Consider the following 25836-nt stretch of genomic DNA (forward strand, 5'->3'; position numbering starts at 1 on the left):
AGCTACCTGCCTACATACACACCTACATACTTAACATCTATATAATCTATCATCTATCTATCTATAGCAGGGGTCTTCAAACTCGAGAGCTTTTAAGACTTGTGGACTTCAACTCCCAGAATTCCTCCTCCAGTCATGTTAGCTCAGGAATTCTGGGAGTTGAAGTCCACAAGTCTGAAACTTGCCAAGTTTGAAGGCCCTCGTGATAGAGGATGGAGGGAGGGATGGATGGATGGATGGGGAGATGATAGACAGACAGACAGACAGACAGATAGTAGATCAGGGGTCTTCAAACTTGAGAGCTTTAAGACTTGTAGACCAACTCCCAGAATTCTTCCTCCAGTCATGTTAGCTCAGGAATTCTGGGAGTTGAAGTCCACAAGTCTTAAACTTGCCAAGTTTGAAGACTCTTGTGATAGATGATGGATGGATGGATGGGGAGAAGACAGACAGACAGACAGACAGATAATAGACCAGGGGTCTTCAAACTTGAGAGCTTTAAGACTTGTGGACTTCAACTCCCAGAATTCCTCCTCCAGTCATGTTAGCTCAGGAATTCTGGGAGTTGAAGTCCACAAGTCTTAAACTTGCCAAGTTTGAAGACCCTTGATCTATAACAAAAGCCCTTAGATTTAGATATTGCTTCACAGTGCTTTACAGCTCCCTCTAGTCCAGTGGCGCCAACCGGTGGGCCGGTGACCATTGGTGGTCCGCGAAAAAAATTTGGTGGTCCGCAGAGAAATGTCACCCCCAAATCAATTAATCCAAAGTCTTTCTTTCTTTCTCTCCCCCAAACTCTACCAGAAATGAGTCTTTGGGACCCTGCAAGGCCTCCTGCTCCAACAGGCTGCGCTGGTAAAGACTCATTTCTGGCGGAGTTTGGGGAGAGAAAGACTTCTGCAGCTTCTGCTGCTTTCCTTGCATGAAGCCAAAAGTCTCTCTCTCTCCCCCCCCTGAGAACAGAGCTGGAGACAGTATCCTGTGATCTCAAATAAAGAATGATCGATCGGTAGGAAAACGGGTGGGGGATTTTCCCGCAGACTTTTTTTTTGAGGTTTTTCTCTGCAGACAGATTACGGTCGTGACCCGAGGCTTCACTGAATTCTTATTTTAATTTGTATTTTGGGTTATGATAATCTCAATGTGTTGTATTTTAAAAAAGCTCACCTGATATTGGGGGAAGAATTCCTTATAACCTCCTTTCAAAACGTAGAGCTCTGGGTAGTGGAGGGAGGGATACATATTACGAGCGCGGTCTTTCTCTCGAACAAAACGGCACCTTTGGGGATAAAAGGAGGAATAGAAATAGCCATAGCCCTTAGACTTATATACCGCTTTATACTGCTTTCCAGACCTCTAAGCAGTTTACAGTCAGCATCTTTCCTTCCTTCCTTCTCAAGCAATAGCAGACTTACATCCTGCTTCACAGTACTTTCCAGCCCACTCTAAGCAGTTTACAGAGTCAGCCTCTTGTCCGCTCGCTTCCTTCCTTCCTTCCTTCCTTCCTTCCTTCCTTCCTTCCTTCCTTCCTTCCTTCCTTCCTTCCTTCCTTCCCAAGCAATAGCAGACTTACATCCTGCTTCCCAGTGCTTTCCAGCCCTCTCTAAGCAGTTTACAGAGTCAGGCTCTTGTCCGCTTGCTTCCTTCCTTCCTTCCCAAGCAATAGCAGACTTACATCCTGCTTCCCAGTGCTTTCCAGCCCTCTCTAAGCGGTTTATAGAGTCAGCCTATTGCCCCCGACAATTTGGGTCCTCATTTTACCCACCTCGGAAGGATGGAAGGCTGAGTCAACCTTCAGCCAGTGAGAATCGAACTGCCAAATTGCAGACAGTTAGCAGAAGGACCCTGCAGTACTGCACTCTAACCCCCATGCCACCAAGCCACAATGTGCGCACAACACAACCCCATCACATCACACACAGACCCTCCAGCCTTGTCCTCCGTTTCCCTCCAGCCACTAGGGGAGGTTGGCACACCACAGGCAGTTCTCGACTTACAACGGTTCACTTAATGACCGCTCGAAGTTACAATGGCACTGAGAAAAAGGGACTTATGACCGTTGCTCACACTTACGACCGTTGCGGCATCCCTGTGGTCATGTGATCAAAACTGAGCTGACTCATATTTGTGACGGTCGCAATGGCCCGGGGGAGAGTCACATGATCCCCTTTTGTAGCCTTCTGATGAGCAAAGTCAACAGGGAAGCCAGTTTCACTTAACGACCGTCTCACTAATTTAACAACTTGTGGTGATTCAACAATGGCAGCAAGAAAGGTCGTAAAAAGGGGCAAAATTCACTGAATGTCTCCCTTAACAACGGACAGTTTGGACTCAATTGTGGTCATAACTACCTGTACAGGTAGTCCTCGGCTTACAACAGTTTGTTTAGTGACCAAAGTTTACGATGACACTGAAAACAGTGACTTGGGGCCATTTTTTCACACTTACGACCGTCGCAGCTATCTCCGCAGTCACGTGATCAAAATTTGGGTGCTTGGCAACTGGCTCATATTTATGACGGTTCCCGTTTCACTGTGGGGGGGGGCTGTGTCACGCAATCCCCTTTTGCGACCGAGCAGCGTGAGTAGGGAAGGCCAGGTTCCCCTACGTGTCACCTTGCTAACTTGAGAACTGCAGGCCTTCACTTAACAACAGAGGCCAGACCGGTCGAAAAAAGGGGCACAACTCACTTAACAACCACTGTCTCACTCAGCAATGGATATTTTGCGGGAGTGGGGCTCAAGGATGGTCGTTGAGGACATGTGCAGTCCCAAAAGTCAAGATGGTGACCGGAACTACTGTTATGCCCCAGCTCCCCAAACAGGACAAGCCCTCTGACGTGAACTCAAAATATTCCTTTATTCGGAATACCGCCAATCCCAGCAAAAAGTTTCTCTTGCGCTACAGGCTAACAAGTCCATCCGGCAGGGAGATGCCTTTTATCCCCAGAGCTAGGGTAGGGCTTTGCTAGCAGCAGTGGCTCTTCTGTCCCAAGGACCGGCCCATAGATTTCCACTGCTCTCCTCTCCTCTGCCTTCTGCACATCCATGCGTCAGGCACTGGACTCAGCTGTTCTTCCTCTTCCTCATCAGCCACCTCCAGACCTGGGGGCTGTTGATTCTCCACTTGAGGGCTGACGGACAGCCCAGGCTCCCTCTCTCTCGCTCTCCCCCTCCCTCCTTCTCTCCCCCTCTCTCCCCTCCCTCCCTCCTTCTTTCCCCTCCCTCCCTCTCCCCCCTCCCTCCTCCTCTCTCCTTCTCTCTCCTTCTCTCTCTCTCCCCGCCCCGCTCCCTCCTTCTCTCTCCCCCCTCTTCCCCTCCCTCCCTCTCTCCTTCTCTCGCTCTCTCCCCCTTCCTCCTTCTCTCCCTCTCTCTCCTTCTCTCTCCCCTCCCTCCCTCCTTCTCTCTCTCTCTCTCTCTCCCCGCCCCCTCCCTCCTCCTCTCCCCTCCCTCCCTCCCTCTCTCTCCCTCTTCCCCTCCCTCCCTCTCTCTCTCCCCCTCCCTCTCCCCCTCTCTCCCCTCCCTCCCTCCTTCTCTCCCCTCCCTCCCTCTCTCCCCCTCCCTCCCTCTCTCCCCCTCCCTCCTCCTCTCTCCTTCTCTCTCCCTCCCTCCCTTCCTTCCTCCCTCCCCCTCCCTCCCTCTCTCTCTCTCTGCCAGCTCCATTCTCTCTTCCCCCTCCCAGGTTGCCTTGATGCTGGCCCCGACTCCCACGCCTCCTCCTCCTCCTCCTCCTTTTTGGCTGATGGAGGGGCCAGCGCCCGACAGGCCACAACAGGCACAATGCCAGCTCGGCTTTTGTAAGGCAAAAGATGGCACCTCGGTGGGAGGAGGGGGCGGGGGGGGTGAGCGCGCCCTGCGGAGTTTCCCCCGGGGCAACGGTTGCTCTTCCCAACAGCTCGTTAGGCCTTTGAGCCTCACGGGGTGCAACCGGGGTGATGAGTCAGGTCCCCAAAAGAAGCCGGCGGGAGGGAAGACTTACATCCGGGGCCCTCTTTCCGACGAGAACTCGCAGTGGAAAACCACAATGATCCGTTTGGCAGCATCGGCGGACACAATGGGCTTCTTGAGAAGGAAGTCTTCCACGTCCTTCTCCAGGGGGAGGTTCACAGCACCCTGAAAAAAGCCAAGCAGAAGAGGCTCCTCACATTTAGGAAGCTGCTCCCCAAAACGTTTAAATAGACTAGGGGGGGAGGGGGAAACGGGGAGTCCGAACGACTCGCGGACTGCAACGCTCAAGAATTTTAGGTGTTTTTTTTCTTTCTCTCCCAAATATTCGCCCCCCCCCACCTCCTCACATAAGGAAAGGGAAGGTTTACGGCCGAACGGTATCGCAAACGGGATTCGGGAGGGTGAACCTACACACCAACCAGCATGGGCAGGTTGCTTTTTCTGTCCCTTTTCCCCACCAGGAGAATAAAATGGAATGAATGGAGCGGAATAGAATAGAAAATATGGAATGGAATGGAATAGAAAATACGGAATGGAGTGGACTGAAATAGAACATACGGAATGGAATGGAATAGAATAGAAAATATGGAATGGAATGGACTGAAACAGAAAATATGGAATGGAATGGAATGAAATGGAATAGAATAAAAAATAAGGAATGGAATGGAATGGAATAGAGAAGAAAATAAGGAATGGAACGGAATAGAATAGAAAATATGGAATGGAATGGACTGAAACAGAAAATATGGAATGGAATGGGATAGAAAATATGGAATGGAATGGAATAGAATAGAAAATATGGAATGGAATTGAATAGAAAATATGGAATGGAATGGAATGGAATAGAAAATATGGAATGGAATGGAATAGAATAGAAAATATGGAATGGAATGGAATAGAAAATATGGAATGGAATGGAATAGAAAATATGGAATGGAATGGAATAGAAAATATGGAATGGAATGGAATAGAATAGAAAATATGGAATGGAATGGAATAGAAAATATGGAATGGAATGGAACAGAATAGAAAATATGGAATGGAATGGAATAGAATAGAAAATATGGAATGGAATAGAAAATATGGAATGGAATGGAATAGAATAGAAAATATGGAATGGAATGGAATAGAATAGAAAATATGGAATGGAATAGAATAGAAAATATGGAATGGAATGGAATAGAAGATATGGAATGAAATGGAATAGAATAGAAAATATGGAATGGAATGGAATAGAATAGAAAATATGGAATGGAATGGAATAGAATAGAAAATATGGAATGGAATAGAATAGAAAATATGGAATGGAATGGAATAGAAGATATGGAATGAAATGGAATAGAATAGAAAATATGGAATGGAATGGAATAGAAGATATGGAATGAAATGGAATAGAATAGAAAATATGGAATGGGGGGGTGGAGCTGGTGTCTCGACGATACGGCATGCGATCTTGGAGGTCTGAGATCGCTGCCGATATCTGCTCCTGGACAGTCCAAACGGGTCTAAACCGTCCTGAAGAGACGGTGAATGTAAAGAGCGCATCCTGTCGATCTCAGGGATACCGCAAAGTCCCCGGTGGATCCAGGAGAAGCTCTTCTTGCCAGCGGCAAAGAGGCAGCCATTAAAGCTGCTGAATTTGGGACAGCTCCGAAACGGAAGAGAACGGAAAGAGAAAGTGTGCCAGTTTGGTGAGAATTTTTTCTTTACTTTAAGATTTGAAAGGACACCCTAAGGAAAAGAAAGAATCTGTAAAATCTCAGACAGAAGTAATTAAGCGGCGATTTTTAAACGGGAAGTCAAATTAATTTTTTCTTTTTTTTTTGCTGGACTCTTTCTATACGATTTTTTACTTTGAACTGGACTGGTCTTTTTTTCTATCTTATTTTTCATTTTTGTTTCTTCTCCTTTTTGTCTTTACAATATTTTAGGCTAGAGATCCCCTTTTAGCCTTTTTTTTTAAAAAAAAAAAACCCTTTTTACTTTTTAATTAACTTTTTTTATAATAATTTGTTTGGAAAAGGAGGGGGAAAGTGAAAACAGAGGAAATTTTGTGACTGCCAACTAGAGGCTTAGAAATATTGTTTCTCTTTTTTTCCTCTTTCGACCAGACAAAGCTGAGAAAGAATTCAGACTTCTTTTGAAGGACTTTGAGCCTGTCTGATAAGATAGAGGGAAGAGCATGGGAGAGTGTTATTGCAGGTGCTCTTCTGGGTTTCTATCAGTAGCTGGAGTCTGGTGTTGAAGTATACAGAAAAAAGATGATAAGATTCTAGAGAAGAGAGCTATAAAAATTGAAGAAAGCCTTGGATAACTAAATAGGAGCAGTGTCTTCCTTTTCTCTTTTTTTAAGTTGGGCTATTCCTCACACACCCTCCTTAATCAGCTTATTATTTCTAATAGTTATTTGAATCTCTGGACTTTTGGAACTTGCTTTTGTCTTTCTTTTTGCTTTTGGGCCCTAATTTTTACTTTTGCATTTTATTTTAAAGGAAAAGCCTTAGTATTAATGTTTTCCTTCTTTTTTTCTTAAGGGAGTAAAGTTAGGTATGGTGAAATATTGAGTGAAAAGGGTGAACTTAAATCTATGCAAAAATTAGAAGAACAAGGTATAAAGATGAATTGGTTTTCATATGCGCAAATACATTCAAGGTATGATAAAGATTCTAAAACAGAAGGTTTCTATGATAAACTGACTGATTTAGATAAGATTTTGACAGGTATTGATGAAAAGGTGATTAAAAATTGTATGGATATCTATTAGAAATTAAACTAGAAGAAGAACAAGTTAAAGAAACAATGATTGCTTGGGGGAAGAATTTTGGATATGGGATTGATTTAGAGAAATGGCAAAAATTGTGGTCTCAAAATTATAACATGACAATGTCAACAGCATATAAAGAAAATGTGTATAAGATGTTTTACAGGTGGCATTTTCCCCCAACAAGAATAGCAAGAATGTTCAAGAATAAATCTGAAAAATGTTGGAAATGTCATCAGACACCTGGCTCATATTACCATATATGGTGGACTTGTGCGGATGCCAAAAAATATTGGACGAAAATCCACACATGGTTGGAAAAAATGTCAAAAAAGCATACAGACTTGAAACCAGAGATATTTTTACTGGGAATTTTACCTGAAATATATAGTAAAGAATTGAAATACCTGATTGTAAATGTATTAACAGCAGCTAGGATTGTATTTGCCAAAAACTGGAAAAATGAGAAAGTACCATCACAGGAGGAAATTATTAAGAAAATATTGGAATGTGCTGAAATGAGTAGATTGACATTTGAAATCAGAGAACAAAATGATAAACCATTTTATAAAATTGGGGATCTATTCTATCAATGGTTAGACAATAAAACATGGTAATGAAATATGTAGATTTTTAAAACATAATGAATATATAAAAATGTATTTTTTTATTATATCTACAAAATGATTGTAGGATAGATCTGAGATGATAATATGAACTGTTACAAAACAAATTAAATAAAATATGGATTATCTTGTAAAACATGAATGAATAGTAGTATAGTCAAATGATTAATAATGATATTAATGTATTTAGGACTATTTGATTGACAATATGAGAATATATACAATATAATTGTAATTGAAGACTACAAAGTGGGAGCACAAAACAATTTGTAAACCAACTGACACACTACACTGTGTGTATGTATATATGGAAGATGGCTTGATGTTTTTATGTTTTGTTTGTCTATGTTTGTCTTAAAAAAACAATAAAACTTTATTTAAAAAAGAAAGAAAATATGGGATGGAATAGAATTAGATGATGAATAGGATAGGATAGAATAGAAAAAGAATAGGAGCTGGAAGGGGCCTTGGAGGTCTTCTAGTCCAGCCCACTGTTCCAGCAGGAGAACCTATATCATTTCAGACAAGTGACTGTCCAGTCTCTTCTAAAAAACCTCCCATGTTGGAACACCTACAACGTCTAATGGAAACCTGTTCCGCTGGTTAATTTTCTTTGAAGACACTGCGCTTCTCATCCAAGAAGCTTCTTCAGTTCAGACTGGATGGTGAGGAAGTCAAGAACCGAAGAAGTTCCTTGGATGAGAAGCGAAATGTCTTCAAAGAAAAACCAGAAAGACCAGTCTTGAAAACCTGAGCCTTGATGACTTGAGAATCTCCATAGAGTCTTTGGGACCCTGCAAGGCCTCCTGCTCCAAGAGGCTGCGCCAGCGCGACAAGACTCACAAAGACTCATTTCTGGCAGAGTTTGGGGGAGAGAAAGAAAGACTTTTGCTGCTTCTGCTGTTTGCCTTGCATGAAGTCAAAAGTCTCTCTCTCTCCCCCTGAGAATGGAGCTGGAGATGGTATCCTGCGATCCCAAATAAAGAACGATCGATTGGTAGGAAAACAGGGTGGGGGATATTCCTGCAGAGTTTGGGGGGGATTTTCCCAGGGTCTCTGGTCCGCGGGATTTAAAATGATGAGTTTGGTGGTCCCTGAGGTCCAAAAGGTTGGAGACCCCTGCTTTACAGGAAGTCCTCACCTTACGACCACCGCTGAGCTGAGCCCCAAACCTTTCATCGCTAAGCGAGACAGTTAGATCAGTGAGTTTGGCCCCATTCTGCGACCTCTTTTGCCAGAGTCGTTAAGCGAATCCCTACAGCCGTGACGCTAGCAACGCGGTTGCTGAGCAGATCTGGCTTCCCCGTCGATTCTGCGTCTCCGAAGGTCGCAAAAGGGGAAAGAAACCAAATGACTCCAGGATCAACGTGACACCCCCCCCCCCAGTCATAAATGCGAGTCAGGTGCCGAGAGACTGTATTTTGATCACGTGACCATGGGGATGCTGCAGCGGTCGTAAGTGTGAAAAAAGGAGATAAATGTCAACTCATAAAACATGCCTGTGCCTCTTTTAGTAGTTGCCATAAAAAAATGGAGGGGGGGAGGGAGGAGAAAGGAAATCTGCATCAGTTGGAGAGCGGAAGTACATTCCAACTCTTATCTTTAAAAGATTGTAGCTAAACTACCAGAGCTTTTGCCCGCGAATATATTTAATTGGATAAGGTGAATTATGACACCCAGCCCGTAATTGGAGAATGTGATTGATGACACACCCAGGGGGGAAACAGGGTCACAGGGGACTGTAAATGACGTATGCCAGAGTTGGCTTCGTACAGGGCAGTGCCAGTATGTCGCCTCTTAATGAATCCTTGAAGTTTTTTCAGGTTTGGCTCGAGAATCATAACTTAATTAGGGCGATTGCTGGAATCCTGACAATAGGGCCCTTTTTTTCAGTGCCATTGGAACTTTGAACGGTCACTAAATGAACCATTGTAAGTCGAGGACTGCCTGTATCTGACTGATCTTTCGAGGCCATTCCTTTTTCCTCAGACATGGGAAGGGGGCTTTTAGAAACACCCCCCCGGAACAACCGTAACCATTTTTTTTATGCTTCTCCTGCCCCGAATCAACTGCCTGGGAGTGATAGGTCCTGAACTCCAGTTTGTCTCAAGAACCCCAGAGTAAGGCAGGCGTTGTGCCCATTTTCTGGACCAGGTGCCAGCCCGCCTAGAGGTTACCATCTTCCCTTCTACCCCGTGGTGGGATTCAATTTTTTGTTTACTACTGGTTCTATGGGCTTTGTGGGCGTGGTAGGGGAAGGATACTGCAAAATCCCCCTTCCCTCCCCACCCCACTAACCCGCTTTCCAGCTCCATTCTCCTCTGCAGGGCAACCAAAGAAGACCCAGCCGATCAGCTGGGACTCGGGAGGCAGAGAAGAGATGGGGTTGGCGGGGCCAGTCAGAGATGGGATTGGCTGGTTCTCCGAACTACTCAAAATTTCCACTACCAGTTCTCTAGAACTGGTCAGAACCAGCTGAATACCACTTCTGCTTCTGCCTCATTCAGCTGCAGCTGGAGAACTAACCTTGATGTGGCCACCTTCGTATTCATACGGGTATCGACAGTCCACAATCACACAGTTTTCAATAAGGCTGTTGAACTGGCCGGTCAGTACAGCCACCATCTGCAGGCAAAGAGAGGGTTCAAATGAAGCCCATGTCTCGGGTCTCTTTTGCAATAGGGGATTCTGGGAGTGGAAGTCCACCGCTCTTAAAAGTATGCTGGCTGGGGAACGGGTGGACTTCAACTCCCAGAATCCCCCAGCCAGCAGGCTTTAAAAGAGGGTGGACTTCAACTCCCAGAATTCCCAGCCGGCATGGTTTAAGATGCATAGACTTCCACTCCCAGAATCCCCAGCCAGCAGGCTTTAAGAGGGTGGACTTCCACTCCCAGAATCCCCCAGCCAGCAGGCTTTAAGAGAGGTGGACTTCAACTCCCAGAATCCCCAGCCAGCAGGCTGTAAGGGTGGACTTCAACTCCCAGAATCCCCAGCCAGCAGGCTTTAAGAGGGTGGACTTCCACTCACAGAATCCCCAGCCAGCAGGCTTTAAGAGGGTGGACTTCAACTCCCAGAATCCCCAGCCAGCAGGCTTTAAGAGGGGTGGACTTCAACTCCCAGAAACCCCAGCCAGCAGGCTGTAAGAGGGGTGAACTTCCACTCCCAGAAACCCCCAGCCAGCAGGCTGTAAGAGGGGTGGACTTCAACTCCCAGAATCCCCCAGCCAGCAGGCTTTAAGAGGGGTGGACTTCAACTCCCAGAATCCCCCAGCCAGCAGGCTTTAAGAGAGGTGGACTTCAACTCCCAGAATCCCCCAGCCAGCAGGCTTTAAGAGAGGTGGACTTCAACTCCCAGAATCCCCCAGCCAGCAGGCTTTAAGAGGAGTGTACTTCAACTCCCAGAATCCCCCAGCCGGCCTGCTTTAAGATGGATGCTCTTGAGGTCTTTTCCTTACCATTTCTGGAGAGATGTACTTGAGATCTTGGTGTTTCCCTTCCACCGTCTGGAGGACGTAAGCCTAAGAGAGGAGAGCAAAGGGGGCCATCGGTTGCCATGGCTACCCTGAGCCAAGAGAGGAGTCCCACCCTGATCCACAACTTGCTCCAGGGAGGAGAAGTCGTCAATGAGGGACCTTCTTCTCGACCAATACCTTGGAGAAGTCGCCGATCAGCTCACGCTGGTCTTGGTCCAAGATGTTGGCAATCTCCAAGGGACAGCAAGAACGGGAGCGCACCAACCGAGGCGTCTAGAAGAACGGGACACAGGGACATCAGAGGTCCACCCAGCCCAAGGTGGTCCTCCACGTTGGAAGCCCGAAAGGGGTTCTTGAGACCTTCCCGTAGGTTGACCCATGCTCCGAGGAGACCCCCGTTGGACAGCTCTCTCTGGTGCCCCCTCAAAGCATCCTCTTCAGTGGCCTATTAAGGGTGGCCCAACCACACGACGGAGATGGCCAGAAAAAGGACGCCATCCTAAGCCATTCCACTAAATCCAGCTGCAAAGGATTTGGAGATCTTTTAGCACGATCCTCCTGCAGGCAGAACTGGGGCCCTGAACGCGATGGCCCCCCCACGTTCTCTTTGGGAAGCCTTCCTGCCCCCCACTCACAGCCGCCAATTTGCCTCCCTCCCTGGAGTCTGTGCCTCCCTGCTGGGAATCCCATCAGAAAAGAGCTGGAAGGGACCTTAGAGGTCTTCTAGTCCAACCCCCTGTTGAAGCAGGAGACCTACACCATTTCAGGCAGGGGGGTCTCCAGTCTTTTCTTGAAAACCTCCAGCGTTGAAGTACCCACAACTTCTGGTGGCAAGCTGTTCCGCTGGTTAACTGTCCTCACTCTTAAGAAGTTTCTCCTCAATTCCAGGTTGCTTCTCTCTTTGATTAGTTTCTAGCCATTGTTTCTTCTCCTGCCCTCAGGTGCTTTGGAAAATAGGTTGACCCCCTCTTTTTTGGGGGGGGGCAGCCCTCCAAATACTGGAAGGCTGCTATCATGTCTCCCCTAGTCCTTCCTTTCTCTAATAAACCCAAGGAGGCAGCAGGAGCGGTGTCAACTCATAAAATATTTCTGTTAGGAATAACCTAGGTTACCTAACGTAGTTTGGGTAAAATAATATATATAAACTATGATTGTAAGTTTAAGTGTGTGTCACTTTAAACTGCAAAGCATGTAATTTTGGGTGCGGTGTGAAACCGCCATAAGTGGGAGCAAGAGAACCTGACGATTGCTGGTTTGATGGATTGATGGTTTGCTAACTGCGTGTTCCCTACTGCTGAGTTTTTGAACGTCGAAGGAAGAAAGGAGGTTTGACTTCTTCCTATCTCTACTGCGAGGAGATATATTACTAGACTGATATTTGTAAGTTTACTGACCTCTTTTTCGACACTGGACTTTGCAACTGAATAATCCCCAGACGGACTGAACTAGTGAATGATATATGGACTGTTTTGATTATGCTAAAACTCTTACTGGAATAAACTATTTAACTAGCACAGTGTATCTGTTTTACTGAGTGTAAGCTACAAAACGTTAACCCACATATTTTGCCTGCCTGCCTGACTGCCGTGCAGATTCTGCTAGAGTGTATCCCTAACAGGGATGGGTATGGTCTTTTTAGAATTGCCAATAGAAAGTGGGGGGATGAGGAGCAGTGCAGCCGCTTGCAAACCGAAACTGCATTCCATAAAGGTTTTCAAAGATAGTAACTAGGTGACTGAAGTTTCTGCCGTGCAAAATTCTAACTGGAGAGCATGATTGATGACTCTTGGCTATGGAGGTGTCCCATTAGAGAATATGGATTACGATACACCCAGGGGGTGGGGGAAAACCTGGGTCAAGGGTGACAAGGAATGATGTGTCTCAGAGTCGGCTGCACCCAGGCAATGCTGGCATGTTAACTCCCCAATAAATCCTTTTGAAGTTTAGGGAGTCTGGCTCGAGACTCGTGATTTAAATGGGGGTAATTGCCGGAATCCTGAACAAGCGGCTATTGCGGGGCTCAGGTCCTGGGGTTTGCGGTAGGTACAACAAAGGAGCCCCACCCCCCACCCCTTACCGGTTCTTCCGGCTTCTCCACAATGGCGTTGCCGTTGAGGCTCTTCCGCCGCTTGGTGTTTACGGGGGTGTCTTTCTCCTGGGCCCGGTCCAGCCGCTTCAGGATGGGCCGGATGACACTGCTTGGCATAGAGGGAGACCGGAAGAGGCGTTGGCACCTGGACCTCACCTGCACAAAGGAGGAAAAACAGATGAAATGGAGGGCTCCGGTAGATGATGGAGAAAAAAAGAAGAGGAGGAGGAGGAGGAGGACTTCGCGCATGCACCTAACACGCATACCACTTTCCAAACACCAGCTGAGGCTCTGCCCCGCCAATCAGTTGAGAGGATAAAGAACAGAAAAGCGCAGGGACGAGTGGGAGGGGCTGATCCTGTACTTTTCTTTTCTTTCTACTCTCAGCTGATCGTCGGAGCTTTTTTTATTACCAGTTCTGCTGAACCAATAGCATTTCACCACTGTGGACCACCCAAGACAGGGCAGCAAGAAATGCGTGACACCCAACCCCACAATGTCGCAGGACCCACCTGCTCAAACTAGGCAAGAAAAAACAAAAGGACCCATATAGACCGGGTGAAACCAGGCTCAATAGCAGGAACTGGGAGAGGGATCTTGGAGTCTGAGTGGACAACCAGCTAAATAGGAGCCAGCCGTGTGCAGCAGCGGCCAAAAAAGCCAATGCAATCCTAAATTGCATTAACAGAGGAATATAATCAAGAGAGGTACTAATACCACCCTATAAAGCCTTAGTAAGACCAGACCTAGAATACTGCATCCAGTTTTGGTCACCACACTATAAAAAAGAGGTTGAAAAAGTGCAGAGAAGACCAGGATGATTAGGGGACTGGAGGCTAAAACATGTAAGAACGATTACAGGATCTGGGCTTGGCTGGTCTAGGGAAGAGAAGGACCAGGGGAGACAGGAGAGCATCTTCCAATATTTGAGGGGCTGCCACAGAGAGGAGGAAGGGGTCAAGCTATTTTCTAAAGCACCCGAAAGCCAGACAAGGAATAATGGATGGAAACTGAACAAGGAGAGATTTAATCTGGAAATAAGGAGAAACTTTCTGACAGGGGGAACAAACCACCCATGGAACAGAAGTGGCCTTTGGAAGTTGTGGGAGAGTCATCACTTGAGACTTTCAAGAAGAGAATGGACTCCCATCTTTCAGAAATGGTGTAGGGTCTTTCACTTGGGTGGAGGGTTGGACTAGATGACCTAAGGTCCCTTCCAACCCTGACAATCTGTTATCTGTTCAATTCGCATCAGGAAACTGTTCTTCCGCGCACCCTCCTTCCACAACAGCCAAAGGACCTTACACACCTGACCGGGTTCAACATTTGTTTTCACCAGGGGCGCCGTCAGCAGGTTCTCCATGCCTGAAGGGAGGTCACCATCACCCTAGAAGAGGAAAGACAGGGAAATCGTGCCAGAGGGAGGACAATGGGATGGACACAGCAGCCAAGGGGGACCGTGTCTCTTCATTCCCACACCATCTCTTGCTTGCAACGGGCGAGTAGAGTCCATCCTTTCCCGGATGTTTACCAGCACATTCAAAAAAAATAAAAAAAAATAGGCACTCCTCGACTTAACAACTGTGAGAAGAGAACTAGGCCCTAAAGTTGGTGTAGGCCTCTGTTTAATTGAAGGCCTCAAATTAACAATATATAATAACGCCGGCTGAGCTGATTTCTCCAGCGTGGCAAAATATTTGCAATCTGCTGAGCTGAATTTGCAGGAACAGCAATCTCTGCTTGCTGTCTGCTACTTCTGCAAACAGCATCTATTTGCTGGAGAATCAAAAATAAGAGCTATTTCGGATCGCGAATGCCTGGGACATTGAGAAAAAGGGGAACTGAAAGTAGCAGATGATAAGCGAGTTGGCATATACCCACAAGTCGGTATTAAGCGATGGACAGTATGAGGGAATAGGGAAGTACTTCCAGTAAGATTATATACTAGGTGGGTGGCATTGCCCTTGTGGGAATCTGATTCTGAGGGGGAGATTGAGCAGCTGACAGGGAATGGGAGTGTGGCTCCAGTGGCTGTGGGAGATACAGGGGAAGGGCACAATCCGGCTGGGCATTCAGAGGAAGACCCAGGGCCAACCCCTCTTCATCCTAGGGTATGCAGAGAGGAATGGAGAAGGGAGCAACATGGCTTACAGGAGAGAAAAGGGCCCTGATCCCTTTCATTAATTGCAGCTGGGAGATCAGGATATAAAAAGGGCATTTGCACACAACACCTTGCTGGAAGCAAAGTGTGTATTATCTTTGTCGAGGCTTATCTGGGTTTTGGCATCCTCTCAACTGTGTGTGCTTCCTTATCTTTTGGAAGTCTGCCATTTTTTATCCTGGCCTGTCATGTTAATTACTTCAGCATGGTTTGTGTTGTTGTTTTTTAAAATTTATCTGTACTTTGGGTTGGACTGCATTTCTTCCCTTTGTAGACTGTTTCTGGAAAAGTTTGATCTCCAGCTGAGGATAACTGGATATTGGGGGCCAAGCTGGAGCTATTAAAGGGACTTTACCTATTTCTGTGGCTTTGTTGCTTTTGTGTCATGCCGTGGGTCATCACAGTGAGCTTCCGAGGAAGAAGGGTATAAAAGAAGGGGGTAAATCTCAAATCAGGGCCACTGTGATGACCCAGAATGGGATACAAAATAAACACAGTCACAGAAAACAGGTGAAGCCCCTTTTATTCCTTCACTTTGCTTCCAAGCTCCAAATATCCTTGACTGGAAACAAAAAACTCCCACACGAGCAGTTACAAGAAGGAGGGAAAAAAGCAACACAAAACCAGGCAAGATAAGGGCTAGAGGATGTCCACAGATATCAGAACACACACTGGGAAGGACGCCAAACTCAGAGAGGAACCATAAACTAGAGATATTTCCATGCTTTGTTTCCAGCGCTTGCCCATACGCATGTCTGTCCTCTTATCCAGTTGTCACAGCTGCAGCCCACAGAGGATCAAGGCCCTCTCCTCCCCCATAGATCACATCTCTCCCTTATCCTCTCCTCCCTGCATGCCCTAGGATGGAGAGGGGATGGGCCTGGGTCCTCCTCTGACTGCCCAGCCGGCCTCTGCCCTTCCCCAGTTTCCTCCACAACCTCTGGAGCCTCACTTCCACTCCCTGTCGGCTGTTCCTCCTCTCCAACAGAGTCAGTCTCCACCAAGGGCATGACAGCCACTGATAATAGCTATCGTTTCTGGAGTTGGCTACGGTCTCTGGACCTCATAGCAACGGGTTATTGATATAAGTTGTGTTGTGATGGCTTTTCCTGTTCCAAATTGCTCGTGAAATAAAACTCTGATCTCCAAGTAAAGAGCTATTGCCTATGGTTTGCCTGTGTATTTCCTTTCCTGAATCATTTTTATAACGCAACTGTTCATTTAGTGACCGCTCTAAGTTGCAAAGGCCCTGAGAAAAGGGACTTGTGGACCGTTTCTCACAGTTACGACGGCTGCAGCATCCCGGCAGTCACGTGATCAAAGCTGCTCGGCAACCAACCCCTTTTATGATGGCTACAGTACCCCAGGGTCAGGGTGATCCCATTCAGGTCAGCAAAGGGGGAAGCCAGATTCACTAAGCCACCTCACTTAGTGACGGGACGGTCCAAAGGTCCCAAGTATGGTTGCTTCCTGGTATATTTCAAGAGCCAGCCAATGTCCAGACAACGCCGCCTCACCTGCCGTAACCCCAAACAGGTGCCCTCCTGAGCAGAACCCTTACCTTCAGATCCTCTTCGCTGAGGACTTCCAGAAACCCATCGTCGTCTTCATCGTTCATGAAAGACGTCAAGGAGGAACGGCGGAGGTAGATCGGGCTCTCGGGATGGACGTTCTCCTTCTCAGGGCTGCAGAACTGAAGAGCAAGGATCCGTAAGGAGGGCACCCTGGGCTTTCGTTGTCTATTTCCCAGGCACTCACGTTGTCCTGAGAATGGCTCAACTGGAGCTCTCCAACGGGGCGCCCACCATCTCCCGCTGGCTGAGAAATCAAGGTGATTCAGCCCAGAGCTGCAGCCAAGCCACGTTCCAGGGAGTCCCAAAGGCGCTTTTTTTTTTTTTCTTCAAAAGGCAACGGGACTTCCTTTGTTTTTGCTTGAAGAGGTTTCGCTTCTTATCCCAGAGGCTTCTTCCGCTCTGACTGAATGGACCATTCAGATAGAACTGAAGAAGCTTTTGGGATGAGAAGTGAAACGTCTTCAAGGAAAAAAAAAGGAGGGAAGTCCCGTTGCCTTTGAAAAACACCTTGGGGACAACCGTGACCTGGATGACGGAGAGTCTTGGTACATCAGTGGTCGCCAACCAGTGGGCCAGGGACCACTGGTGGTCCACGAAAAATTTTGGTGGTCCAGAGAAAAATGTCACCCCCAAAGCAATTATTCCAGGCTGCGTGGGAACACAAGGCTGCGCCACACACATGGCCTGGGGGAATACAAGGCATGCGTCACTTGCATTGCGAACAACACGAGGTAGTGAGGGGAGGGGGGAAAGGGCGGATGAGGGGGAACTTGCGCCACGTGCCCCACGTGCCTCGCCTGGCCACCGGGCTGCTTCTTTCTGCTTCTGCTTTTGGCTGCACGGAAGGAAAGCAGCAAAAATCTTTCTTTCTCTCCCCCAAACTCTGCCAGAAATGAGTCTTTGGGACCCTGCAAGGCCTCCTGCTCCAAGAGGCTGCGCCGGCGCGACAAGACTCACAAAGACTCATTTCTGGCAGAGTTTGGGGAAAAGAAAGAAAGACTTCTGCGGCTTCTGCTGCTTTCCTTGCATGAAGCCAAAAGTCTCTCTCTCTCTCTCTGTCTCTCCCCTTGAGAATGGAGCTGGAGACGGTCTCCTGCAATCCCAAATAAAGAACTATTAATCAGGAAAGCAGCAGAAGCAGCAGAAGTCTTTCTTTCTCTCTGCCAGAAATGAGTCTTGCAGGGTCCCAAAGACTCAATTCTGGCAGAGTTTGGGAGAGAGAAAGAAAGACTTTTGCTGCTTCTGTTGCTTTCCTTGCATGAAGCCAAAAGTCTCTCCCCCACCCCCAAACGGAGCTGAAGACGATATCCTGCGATCCCAAATAAAGAATGATCAATCAACAGGAAAAACGGGGTGGGGGATTTTCCTGAAGAACCGGCCAATCCCACCTCTGACTGGCCCCGCCAACCCCATCTCTTCTCTGTCTCCCATTGAGTCCCAGCTGATTGGCTGGGTCTCCTTTGGTTGCCCTGCACAGGAGAACGGAGCTGGAAAGCAGGTTAGTGGGGTGGGGAAGGAAGGGGGATTTTGCAGTATATCCTTCTCCTGCCACGCCCACCAAGCCACGCCTGCACCCAAAACCCACTCCATCTTTGAAGCCTGCACTTACCATCAGCTGTGGGGCAGAATTTGGTCTCTGGGCGAAGGGAGCCCTCTCTCCCTGCCCCCCGGAGGATCTGCTGGTAGGTCGGGAGGGCTTTTTAAAAATGGCCCCTTCCTGCAGAAAAGAGAAAAAGGTAAGCAGGCTGGAAGTTTAGGAAGCCAGGAAATGAAGGTGAGAGGAGGGAGGTGGGAGGGAAGGTACGAGGGAGAGGGAGGGAGGGAGGAAGAGAGGGAGGGAGGGAGGGAGGGAAGAGAAAGGAAGGAAGGAAGGAAGGAGAGAGAGAAAAAGAGAGAGAGAGAGAGAGAGAGAGAGAGAGAGAAAGAAAGAAAGAAAGAAAGAAAGAAAGAAAGAAAGAAAGAAAGAAAGAAAGAAAGAAAGAAAGGTAGATAGGAAGGAAGGAAGGAAGGAAGGAAGGAAGGAAGGAAGGAAGGAAGGAAGGAAGGAAGGAAGGAAGAAGGAAGGAGGGAGGGAGGGAGGGAAGGAAGGAAGGAAGGAAGGAAGGAAGGAAGGAAGGAAGGAAGGAAGGAAGGAAAGAAAGAAAGAAAGAAAGAAAGAAAGAAAGAAAGAAAGAAAGAAAGAAAGAAAGAAAGAAAGAAAGAAAGGCTTGCCTTCAGAAGTTGTGGGAGCTTCATCACTTGAGACTTTCAAGAAGAGATTGGATTGCCATTTGTCAGAAATGGTATAGGGTCTCCGCTGAGGCGGGGTTGGACTAGAGGACCTACAAGGTCCCTTTCAACTCTATTAATCTAATTTAGTCTTACATCGGGAAGGGGAGGGAGGGAGGGAGGGAGGAGGAAGGAAGGAAGGAAGGAAGGAAGGAAGGGAAGGAAGGAAGGAAGATAAGAAGGAAGGAGGGAGGGAGGGAGGGAGGGAGGGAGGGAGGAAGGAAGGAAGGAAGGAAGGAAGGAAGGAAGGAAGGAAGGAAGGAAAGAAAGAAAGAAAGAAAGAAAGAAAGAAAGAAAGAAAGAAAGAAAGAAAGGCTTGCCTTCAGAAGTTGTGGGAGCTTCATCACTTGAGACTTTCAAGAAGAGATTGGATTGCCATTTGTCAGAAATGGTATAGGGTCTCCCGCTGAGGCGGGGGGTTGGACTAGAGGACCTACAAGGTCCCTTTCAACTCTATTAATCTAATTTAGTCTTACATCGGGAAGGGAGGGAGGGAGGAAGGAAGGAAGGAAAAGAAAGGAAGAAAGGCAAGAAAGAAGAAAAAGGAAAGGAGGGAGGAAGGAGGGAGAAGAAAGGGAAGAAGGGAAGGTAAAAGGGGAGATGACAGAGGGAGGGGAAGAGATACAGGGAAGGGGAGGAACAGAGGAAAAGAAGTAAGGGGAGGAAGAGAGAAGGGAGGGGATGGAAGCGAGAGGAGAAGGGAGGGGAGGGGCCAGGCACAGAGCCTTCCCTCCACTTACACTTTCCATGCTATTTTGGGCAGCCAAGTTGTTGTTCTGGCCAGGACCGTTGCACTGTTTGCAGTGTGAAATGTTCCTAAGGACAGGACTGGAACCCAGGAGCCTCACCTGAGAAGAGATCAGCAGGTGAAGGAGGAGACCTAAGGTTGCAAAGGGATCAAGGGGAGGCCCAGCACAGAGAGAGGCCTCCAGACCAGCAAGTTTTGGGGGGCCCAGTTTCCCTTTCTTTTTCGCTGCCATTCAAAGAGGGCCGCCATCTTGCCTTCTCCATTCCCTTCCCCGTGCAGGAAAATGGGCCTCTTCAGCGATGTTTACTACTGGCAGTCCTCAAACTTACAACGCTTCACTTAGTGGACCGTTCAAAGTTACAACGGCACCGGAAAAAAAGTGACTTGCGACCAGTTTTTTCCCCCCACACACACACTTACGACCTTCGTAGCATTCCCCACGATCACGGAAGCAAAATTCAGGTGCTTGGTCTTAACTGGTTCATATTTATGATGATTATTTTTATGAGTATCCCCGGGGGGAGAAGGGGTGTCAAACAAGGACGCCCGATGTGCTTAATGACCAGGTTACTAATTTATTAGAGATTTACTTAACAGCTGAGACAACAAGAAAGGCCGTAAATCGGGACAAAGCTCAACTTAACACATGTCTCCCTTAACAACGTTGGGCTCCATTGCAAGTCGTAAGCCGAGGACTCCCTAGGCTAAAATTTCCTGCCACGAATAATACGGGGGCCGCTGCAAAGTCCCCGTCACTGACAATTCAGCAACCCGGGTCTCCTTTCCTGGAACCTGCAACGCATGGTTTCCTTTCAGGATCCCAGAGATGTAGAGATCGAGTATAGGGGGTCTCCAAACCTGTGCAATTTTTAAGCCTGGCAGACTTCAACTCCCAGAATTCCCCAGCAAGCAAAGCTTTTTTTTTTTTTTTAATATGCCTATAGAACAGGGGTCTCTTGTGAAAGTATTAAGATGTAAGAACTGAGCAGCAGTGAATAGCTGCTAGATGCTGTGAATCTGATGTAACTCTGGCTGGTGTAACAAGAGCGATTCAGCAGAGTATGGGTGTGTCCCTTTAAGACTGGAGAGTAAAGTTCCCTTTAAGAGGTGTACATATAAAAGGCAGCCATTAGAGGTCATGATTCTCTTTCCTTGTGATCCGTATTCGGTGCAGGAGTTCTCCGTGCATTAGGAAGAAGAAAACTTGCTTGTAAAGGTATTTTACTACCACGTGTATATCAGTGATGGGATACAAATAATTTAACAACCGGTTCTCTGACTTAATGATTTCTTCCAACAATCAGTTCACCAAACTGCTCAGAAAATTTAATAACCGGTTCTCCCGAACTGGTGCGAACTGGCTGAATCCCACCACTGGTGTATATTATCTGTATATACCTGTTGTACATTAAACCCCCGTTACTGTCTTAAAGTCTTTGTGTGCTGGGTCTCAGAAAGTGTAGTCACGCTGCCAAACGCTCTAACATCTCCAACCTTGGCTACTTTAAGCCTGGCGGACTTCAACTCCTAGGCTTAAAAGTTGCCTTAAAGGTTGGAGACCTCTCGATCTAGTAGACATCACAAAGACATCCAAGGCAGGAAGACGAATGGCGTCACTTGCCCGGACCTTCAGGCCCCGTGGGGAAAAGCGGCGCCCTCCCCTCCCCCTTCCAAACCTTTTGGGTCCCAGGGACCGGTTCCGTGGAGAGAGGTTTTCATGTGCTACCTCCATTCCCACGGATGGGCCTCTGTTTCTTGGTGTGGACCCGTTTCTGGCATGCCATGGGAATTGGGGGCCCCAGGGGCCAAGAATCAAGTCCACTCCTCGGGTTGAGGCCTCGCTCCCCAGGTGCTAGGATTCTACTAGGTCGGAGCAGTTCGAGCGAACCGGTAGCGAGTAATTTGGCCCCGTCCCAACTGCCCCTATTCTCTCCTGTGCTTTATTTCCTGGGTGTTTTTCTTTTCTTTAGCACAGCTGTTTCACGTGGCAGAACGGTTTGCCGCGAATCAGCTGTTTTACTCACCGGGGATGCAGTAGAAGGTAATTCCGTTGGAAATGGGCTTTTTTTTAAACGTAGAGCGCGCTGACGCGCACGATCCCCGTACCAGTTGTTAAACCAGCTGAATCGCACCACTGCCGGGTACCCCAGATTTCGGATTAACCCAGTGATCGGAGTCATCCCAGACACCACCATCCACCCCAACGGCTGCCCAACCCTAGCTAGACCAACCCTGTTTCCTCTGCAAAGCCCACCCAAGGGACCCCCCACCTGGAGGAGTCAACCAAGGCCCAAAGAGAAGCATCATTTACCGGCAAGGACTTCATTTTCCGAAGGGGAAGCGATTCTCTGCGGAGGAAAGAAAAAACAGACAAGAGTTAGGATTTCTGATTATCACTTGACTCCATCAGACCTCAGAAGGACACGCGCCCCCACCCCACACCCCCCAAAAAATAACTCTGCAAGGACCACGGGATGGATGGCTTGCGTCCCAGATGGGCCAAGATTTGCAAGACCCTCAGCCCCGACCCTAGTGATTTCTTCCCCACCCCTTCCAACAGATCATACAAAGCCTGCTGGAAAGAAGACTAGACGCTCGTGAGCGGACGTGTGCCGTGCCGTGATATGGTGGCCTTCTCGCCCGCCCACCCTTCCTTTTCTCACTAAAGCGAAACTGAAACTGGGTTAAGAAAGAGAGAGAGGAGAGAGGGGAGGAGGGAGGGAGGGAGAGAGAGAGAGAGAGAGAGAGAGAGAGAGAGAGAGAGAGAGAGAGAGAAAGAAAGAAAGAAAGAAAGAAAGAAAGAAAGAAAGAAAGAAAGAAAGAAAGAAAGGTAGATAAGAAGGAAGGAGGGAGGGAGGGAAAGGAAGGAAGGAAGGAAGGAAGGAAGGAAGGAAGGAAGGAAGGAAGGAAGGAAGGAAGAAAGAAAGAGAAAGAAAGAAAGAAAGGTAGATAAGAAGGAAGGAGGGAGGGAGGGAGGGAGGGAGGGAAGAAAGGAAGGAAGGAAGGAAGGAAGGAAGGAAGGAAGGAAGGAAGGAAAGAAGGAAGGAAGGAAGGAAGGAAGGAAGGAAGGAAGGAAGGAAGGAAGAAAGAAAGAAAGAAAGAAAGAAAGAAAGAAAGAAAGAAAGAAAGAAAGAAAGAAAGAAAGAAAGAAAGACTAACTAACTAACTTTTGGTTTATAAGGCAGCTAGCAAAGAGACTGAGAGATCATCCGGTGGCAAACCACAGGCACCAAATTTGAATTTTGAAGAGTTTTTGGGTCACACCCGACACCCTTCTCATCTCTCAGCTGGGGAAAAAATTAGTCATCCTCTCTCCTTGCAGAAAATAGATTGTATTTCTGGAGGAAAATCTATTCTCAATCACTTCCATCCCAAAATAGTGCCATCCAGAATACAGAATTAACAGAGTTGGAAGGGACCTCTTAACTCAGAAGTTGGAAGCAACCCCCTGCTGAAGCAGGAGACCCCTAGCCTAGACCATTCCAGACAAATCTCTTCTTAAAAACCTCCATCGCACCCACAACTTCTGGAGGCAAGCAGTTCCACTGGTTCACTGTTCTCCATTGTCAGGATAATTCCTCCTTCGTTCCAGGTTGCTTCCCTCCTGGATTAGTTTCCATCTGTTGCTTCTTATTCTGCCTTCTGGTGCTTTGGAGAATAACCTAATAGATAACATAATAACAGAGCTGGAAGGGACCTTGGAGGTCTTCTAGTCTAACCCCCTTGTCAGGCAGGAAACCCTCTACCATTTCAGACAAATGGTTGTCCAATTTCTTCTTAAAAACCTCGGGCGTTGGAGCATTCGCAACTTTTTGCTTTAAAGGAGAATGAAAAGGGTTTTTTTGGTTTGGTTTCTTATAGAATAACGAAGAAAAAAATATCCTGTCCAGTTTCTTCTTAAAAACCTCTGGGGTTGGAGCGCTCGGAACTTCTGGTGACAAGCTATTCCACTGGTTCATTGTTTTCACTGTGAATAAATTTCTTCTTAGTTCTAAGCTGTTTTTTCTCCTTGGTGTGTTTCCATCTACCGCTTCTTGTCCTGCCTTCAGGTGCTTTGGAGAATAAGTTGACTTATTATCTTCTTTGGGGCAGCCCTTCAAATATTGGAAGACTGCTATCACGCCACCCCTAGTCCTCCTTCTCGTTAAATTAGACGTGCTCAATTCTTGCAGCCATTTTTCATAGGTTTGAGCCTCCAATCGTTTACCTATCATCTTGGTTGCTCTTCTCTGCACTCTTTCCAGAACCTCAACATCTTTTTTTTTTTTTTTTAACATCGTGGTGACCAAAACTGGATGCAGTGTTCCAAGTGTGGCCCTACCAAGGCATTATAAAGTGGTATTATTAACGCTTCATGCGATCTTGATTCCATCCCGCTGTTAATGCAGCTTCAAACTTGGCATTTTTGGCCGCTGCAGCTCAGGGCTGGGTCATAGTTAAGGGACTGTCCACTAGAACTCCAAGCAAGATTGGCACCAGGGCATTGTGCTTTTTCCACATATGGCTCCTATTTGCATGCACACGCGCGCACACACACACACACACACGGCCCCCTCCCCACATGCCTGCTTGAAACCAGTTGCCAGAAACTTCCTGGCCACCCCAAGTCTTGCTGTGACCTCCCTAGGAACGGGCCTCCAACATCTGAAGATCATTACGGCATCTCCGAGACGTGACACATCAAGAGACGCGCAAAATTACAACAGATAGGGAGAAAAAAATGCACTAGTGAAGGATGAGAAAAGTCACAAAGGATGTAAAAGCCTCACCCAACCTGTGGCAAGGAAAATGCCCCTCTGTATCCTAAAGCAGGGGTCTCCAACCTTTGCAACTTCACCACTTGTGGACTTCAACTCCCAGAATTCCTCAGCCACCACATGCCAGCACATGCTACTTTATGACTTGTGGGACTACAACTCCCAGAATTCCTCAACCACTACATGCCAGCGCATGCAACTTTAGGACTTGTGGACTACAACTCCCAGAATTCCACAGCTACCACATGCCAACGCATGCAACTTACAACTTGTGGACTACAACTCCCAGAATTCCTCAGCCAGCGCATGCAACTTTACGACTTGTGGACTTCAGCCCCCAGAATTCCTCAACCACCACATGCCAGCGCATGCAACTTTAGGACTTGTGGACTACAACTCCCAGAATTCCACAGCTACCACATGCCAACGCATGCAACTTACAACTTGTGGACTCCAACTCCCAGAATTCCTCAGCCAGCGCATGCCAGTGCATGCAACTTTACGACTTGTGGACTTCAACTCCCAGAATTCCTCAACCCCCACATGCCAGCACATGCTACTTTAGGACTTGTGGGACTACAACTCCCAGAATTCCTCAGCCACCACATGCCAGCACATGCAACTTTACGATTTGTGGACTTCAACTCCCAGAATTCCTCGGCCAACGCATACAACTTTACGACTTGTGGACTACAACTCCCAGAATTCCTCAGCCAGCACATACAACTTTACGACTTATGGACTTCAACTCCCAGAATTCCTCGGCCAGCGCATGCAACTTTACGACTTGTGGACTACAACTCCCAGAATTCCTCAGCCAGCGCATACAACTTTACGACTTATGGACTTCAACTCCCAGAATTCCTCGGCCAGCGCTGCCAAGGTTGGAGACCCCTGTCCTAAGGACCCCTTTTCTGACCCACTGGCCTCCATCTTCCGCAGGCCTCTTTAAGAAACCCACCGCAGTCATGCCCTTACCTGCTTCAAACCCTCCGGCAAGGAGCTGAATGGCCGCAGGAAGTCCTCGACTTATGACAGTTCCCTTACTGACCATGCAAAGTTACAACGTCACTGGATAAAAAGGGATTTCTTCCTCTACCCTCCCCACCCCCCCGACCCTCCGGCCCTCTTCAAGCTCTCCCAGAGCTGGGCCTACTTATGTGCCCCCCACCCACACACACACCCCTTAAGAGGCTCCCTTTCCTCTTCCATTGAGAGCCTGGAGGTTAGAAAGTGGGGAGGGGGCTTCTGCCAAGCTCCCACCCTCCCCTCAGCACGCTTGGCTGGGTCAATTCAATTCCAAAGTGCAGACAACAAAAGCCGGAGTTCAAATGGGGTCTTTTCTGGGCCTCCAGGGCCGTGGCCCCCACCTGCATGCAAATGCGGGGGCTGGGGGGGGGTTCCCAGCCAGGTGCCATCTGTCAGATACAAGC

The 25836-nt window shown here is 47.6% G+C and overlaps 1 protein-coding gene across 2 annotated transcripts in view; it reads right to left on the reverse strand.

Annotated features, from left to right (window-relative positions):
- CDC25B (cell division cycle 25B) overlaps positions 1-25836 on the reverse strand; it is a 44374-nt gene that overhangs the window by 9209 nt on the left and 9329 nt on the right. The window contains exons 4-14 of one of the 2 annotated variants that reach the window (XM_087935686.1): positions 21958-21994; positions 19639-19746; positions 18240-18347; positions 16618-16749; positions 14205-14282; positions 12884-13051; positions 10984-11079; positions 10789-10851; positions 9861-9959; positions 3979-4112; positions 1168-1279 (exon numbers count right to left, since the gene is read on the reverse strand). In XM_087935686.1, the coding sequence (XP_087791812.1) occupies positions 1168-1279; positions 3979-4112; positions 9861-9959; positions 10789-10851; positions 10984-11079; positions 12884-13051; positions 14205-14282; positions 16618-16749; positions 18240-18347; positions 19639-19746; positions 21958-21994 (1135 nt within the window). The remainder of the gene's footprint in view (positions 1-1167; positions 1280-3978; positions 4113-9860; positions 9960-10788; positions 10852-10983; positions 11080-12883; positions 13052-14204; positions 14283-16617; positions 16750-18239; positions 18348-19638; positions 19747-21957; positions 21995-25836) is intronic. The other variant, XM_087935687.1, reaches the window with a different exon arrangement.

The sequence above is a fragment of the Pseudonaja textilis genome, chromosome 6 (assembly GCF_049901715.1).
Source record: "Pseudonaja textilis isolate UNSWEBS1 chromosome 6, rPseTex1.2, whole genome shotgun sequence".
Lineage (NCBI taxonomy): Eukaryota > Metazoa > Chordata > Lepidosauria > Squamata > Elapidae > Pseudonaja > Pseudonaja textilis.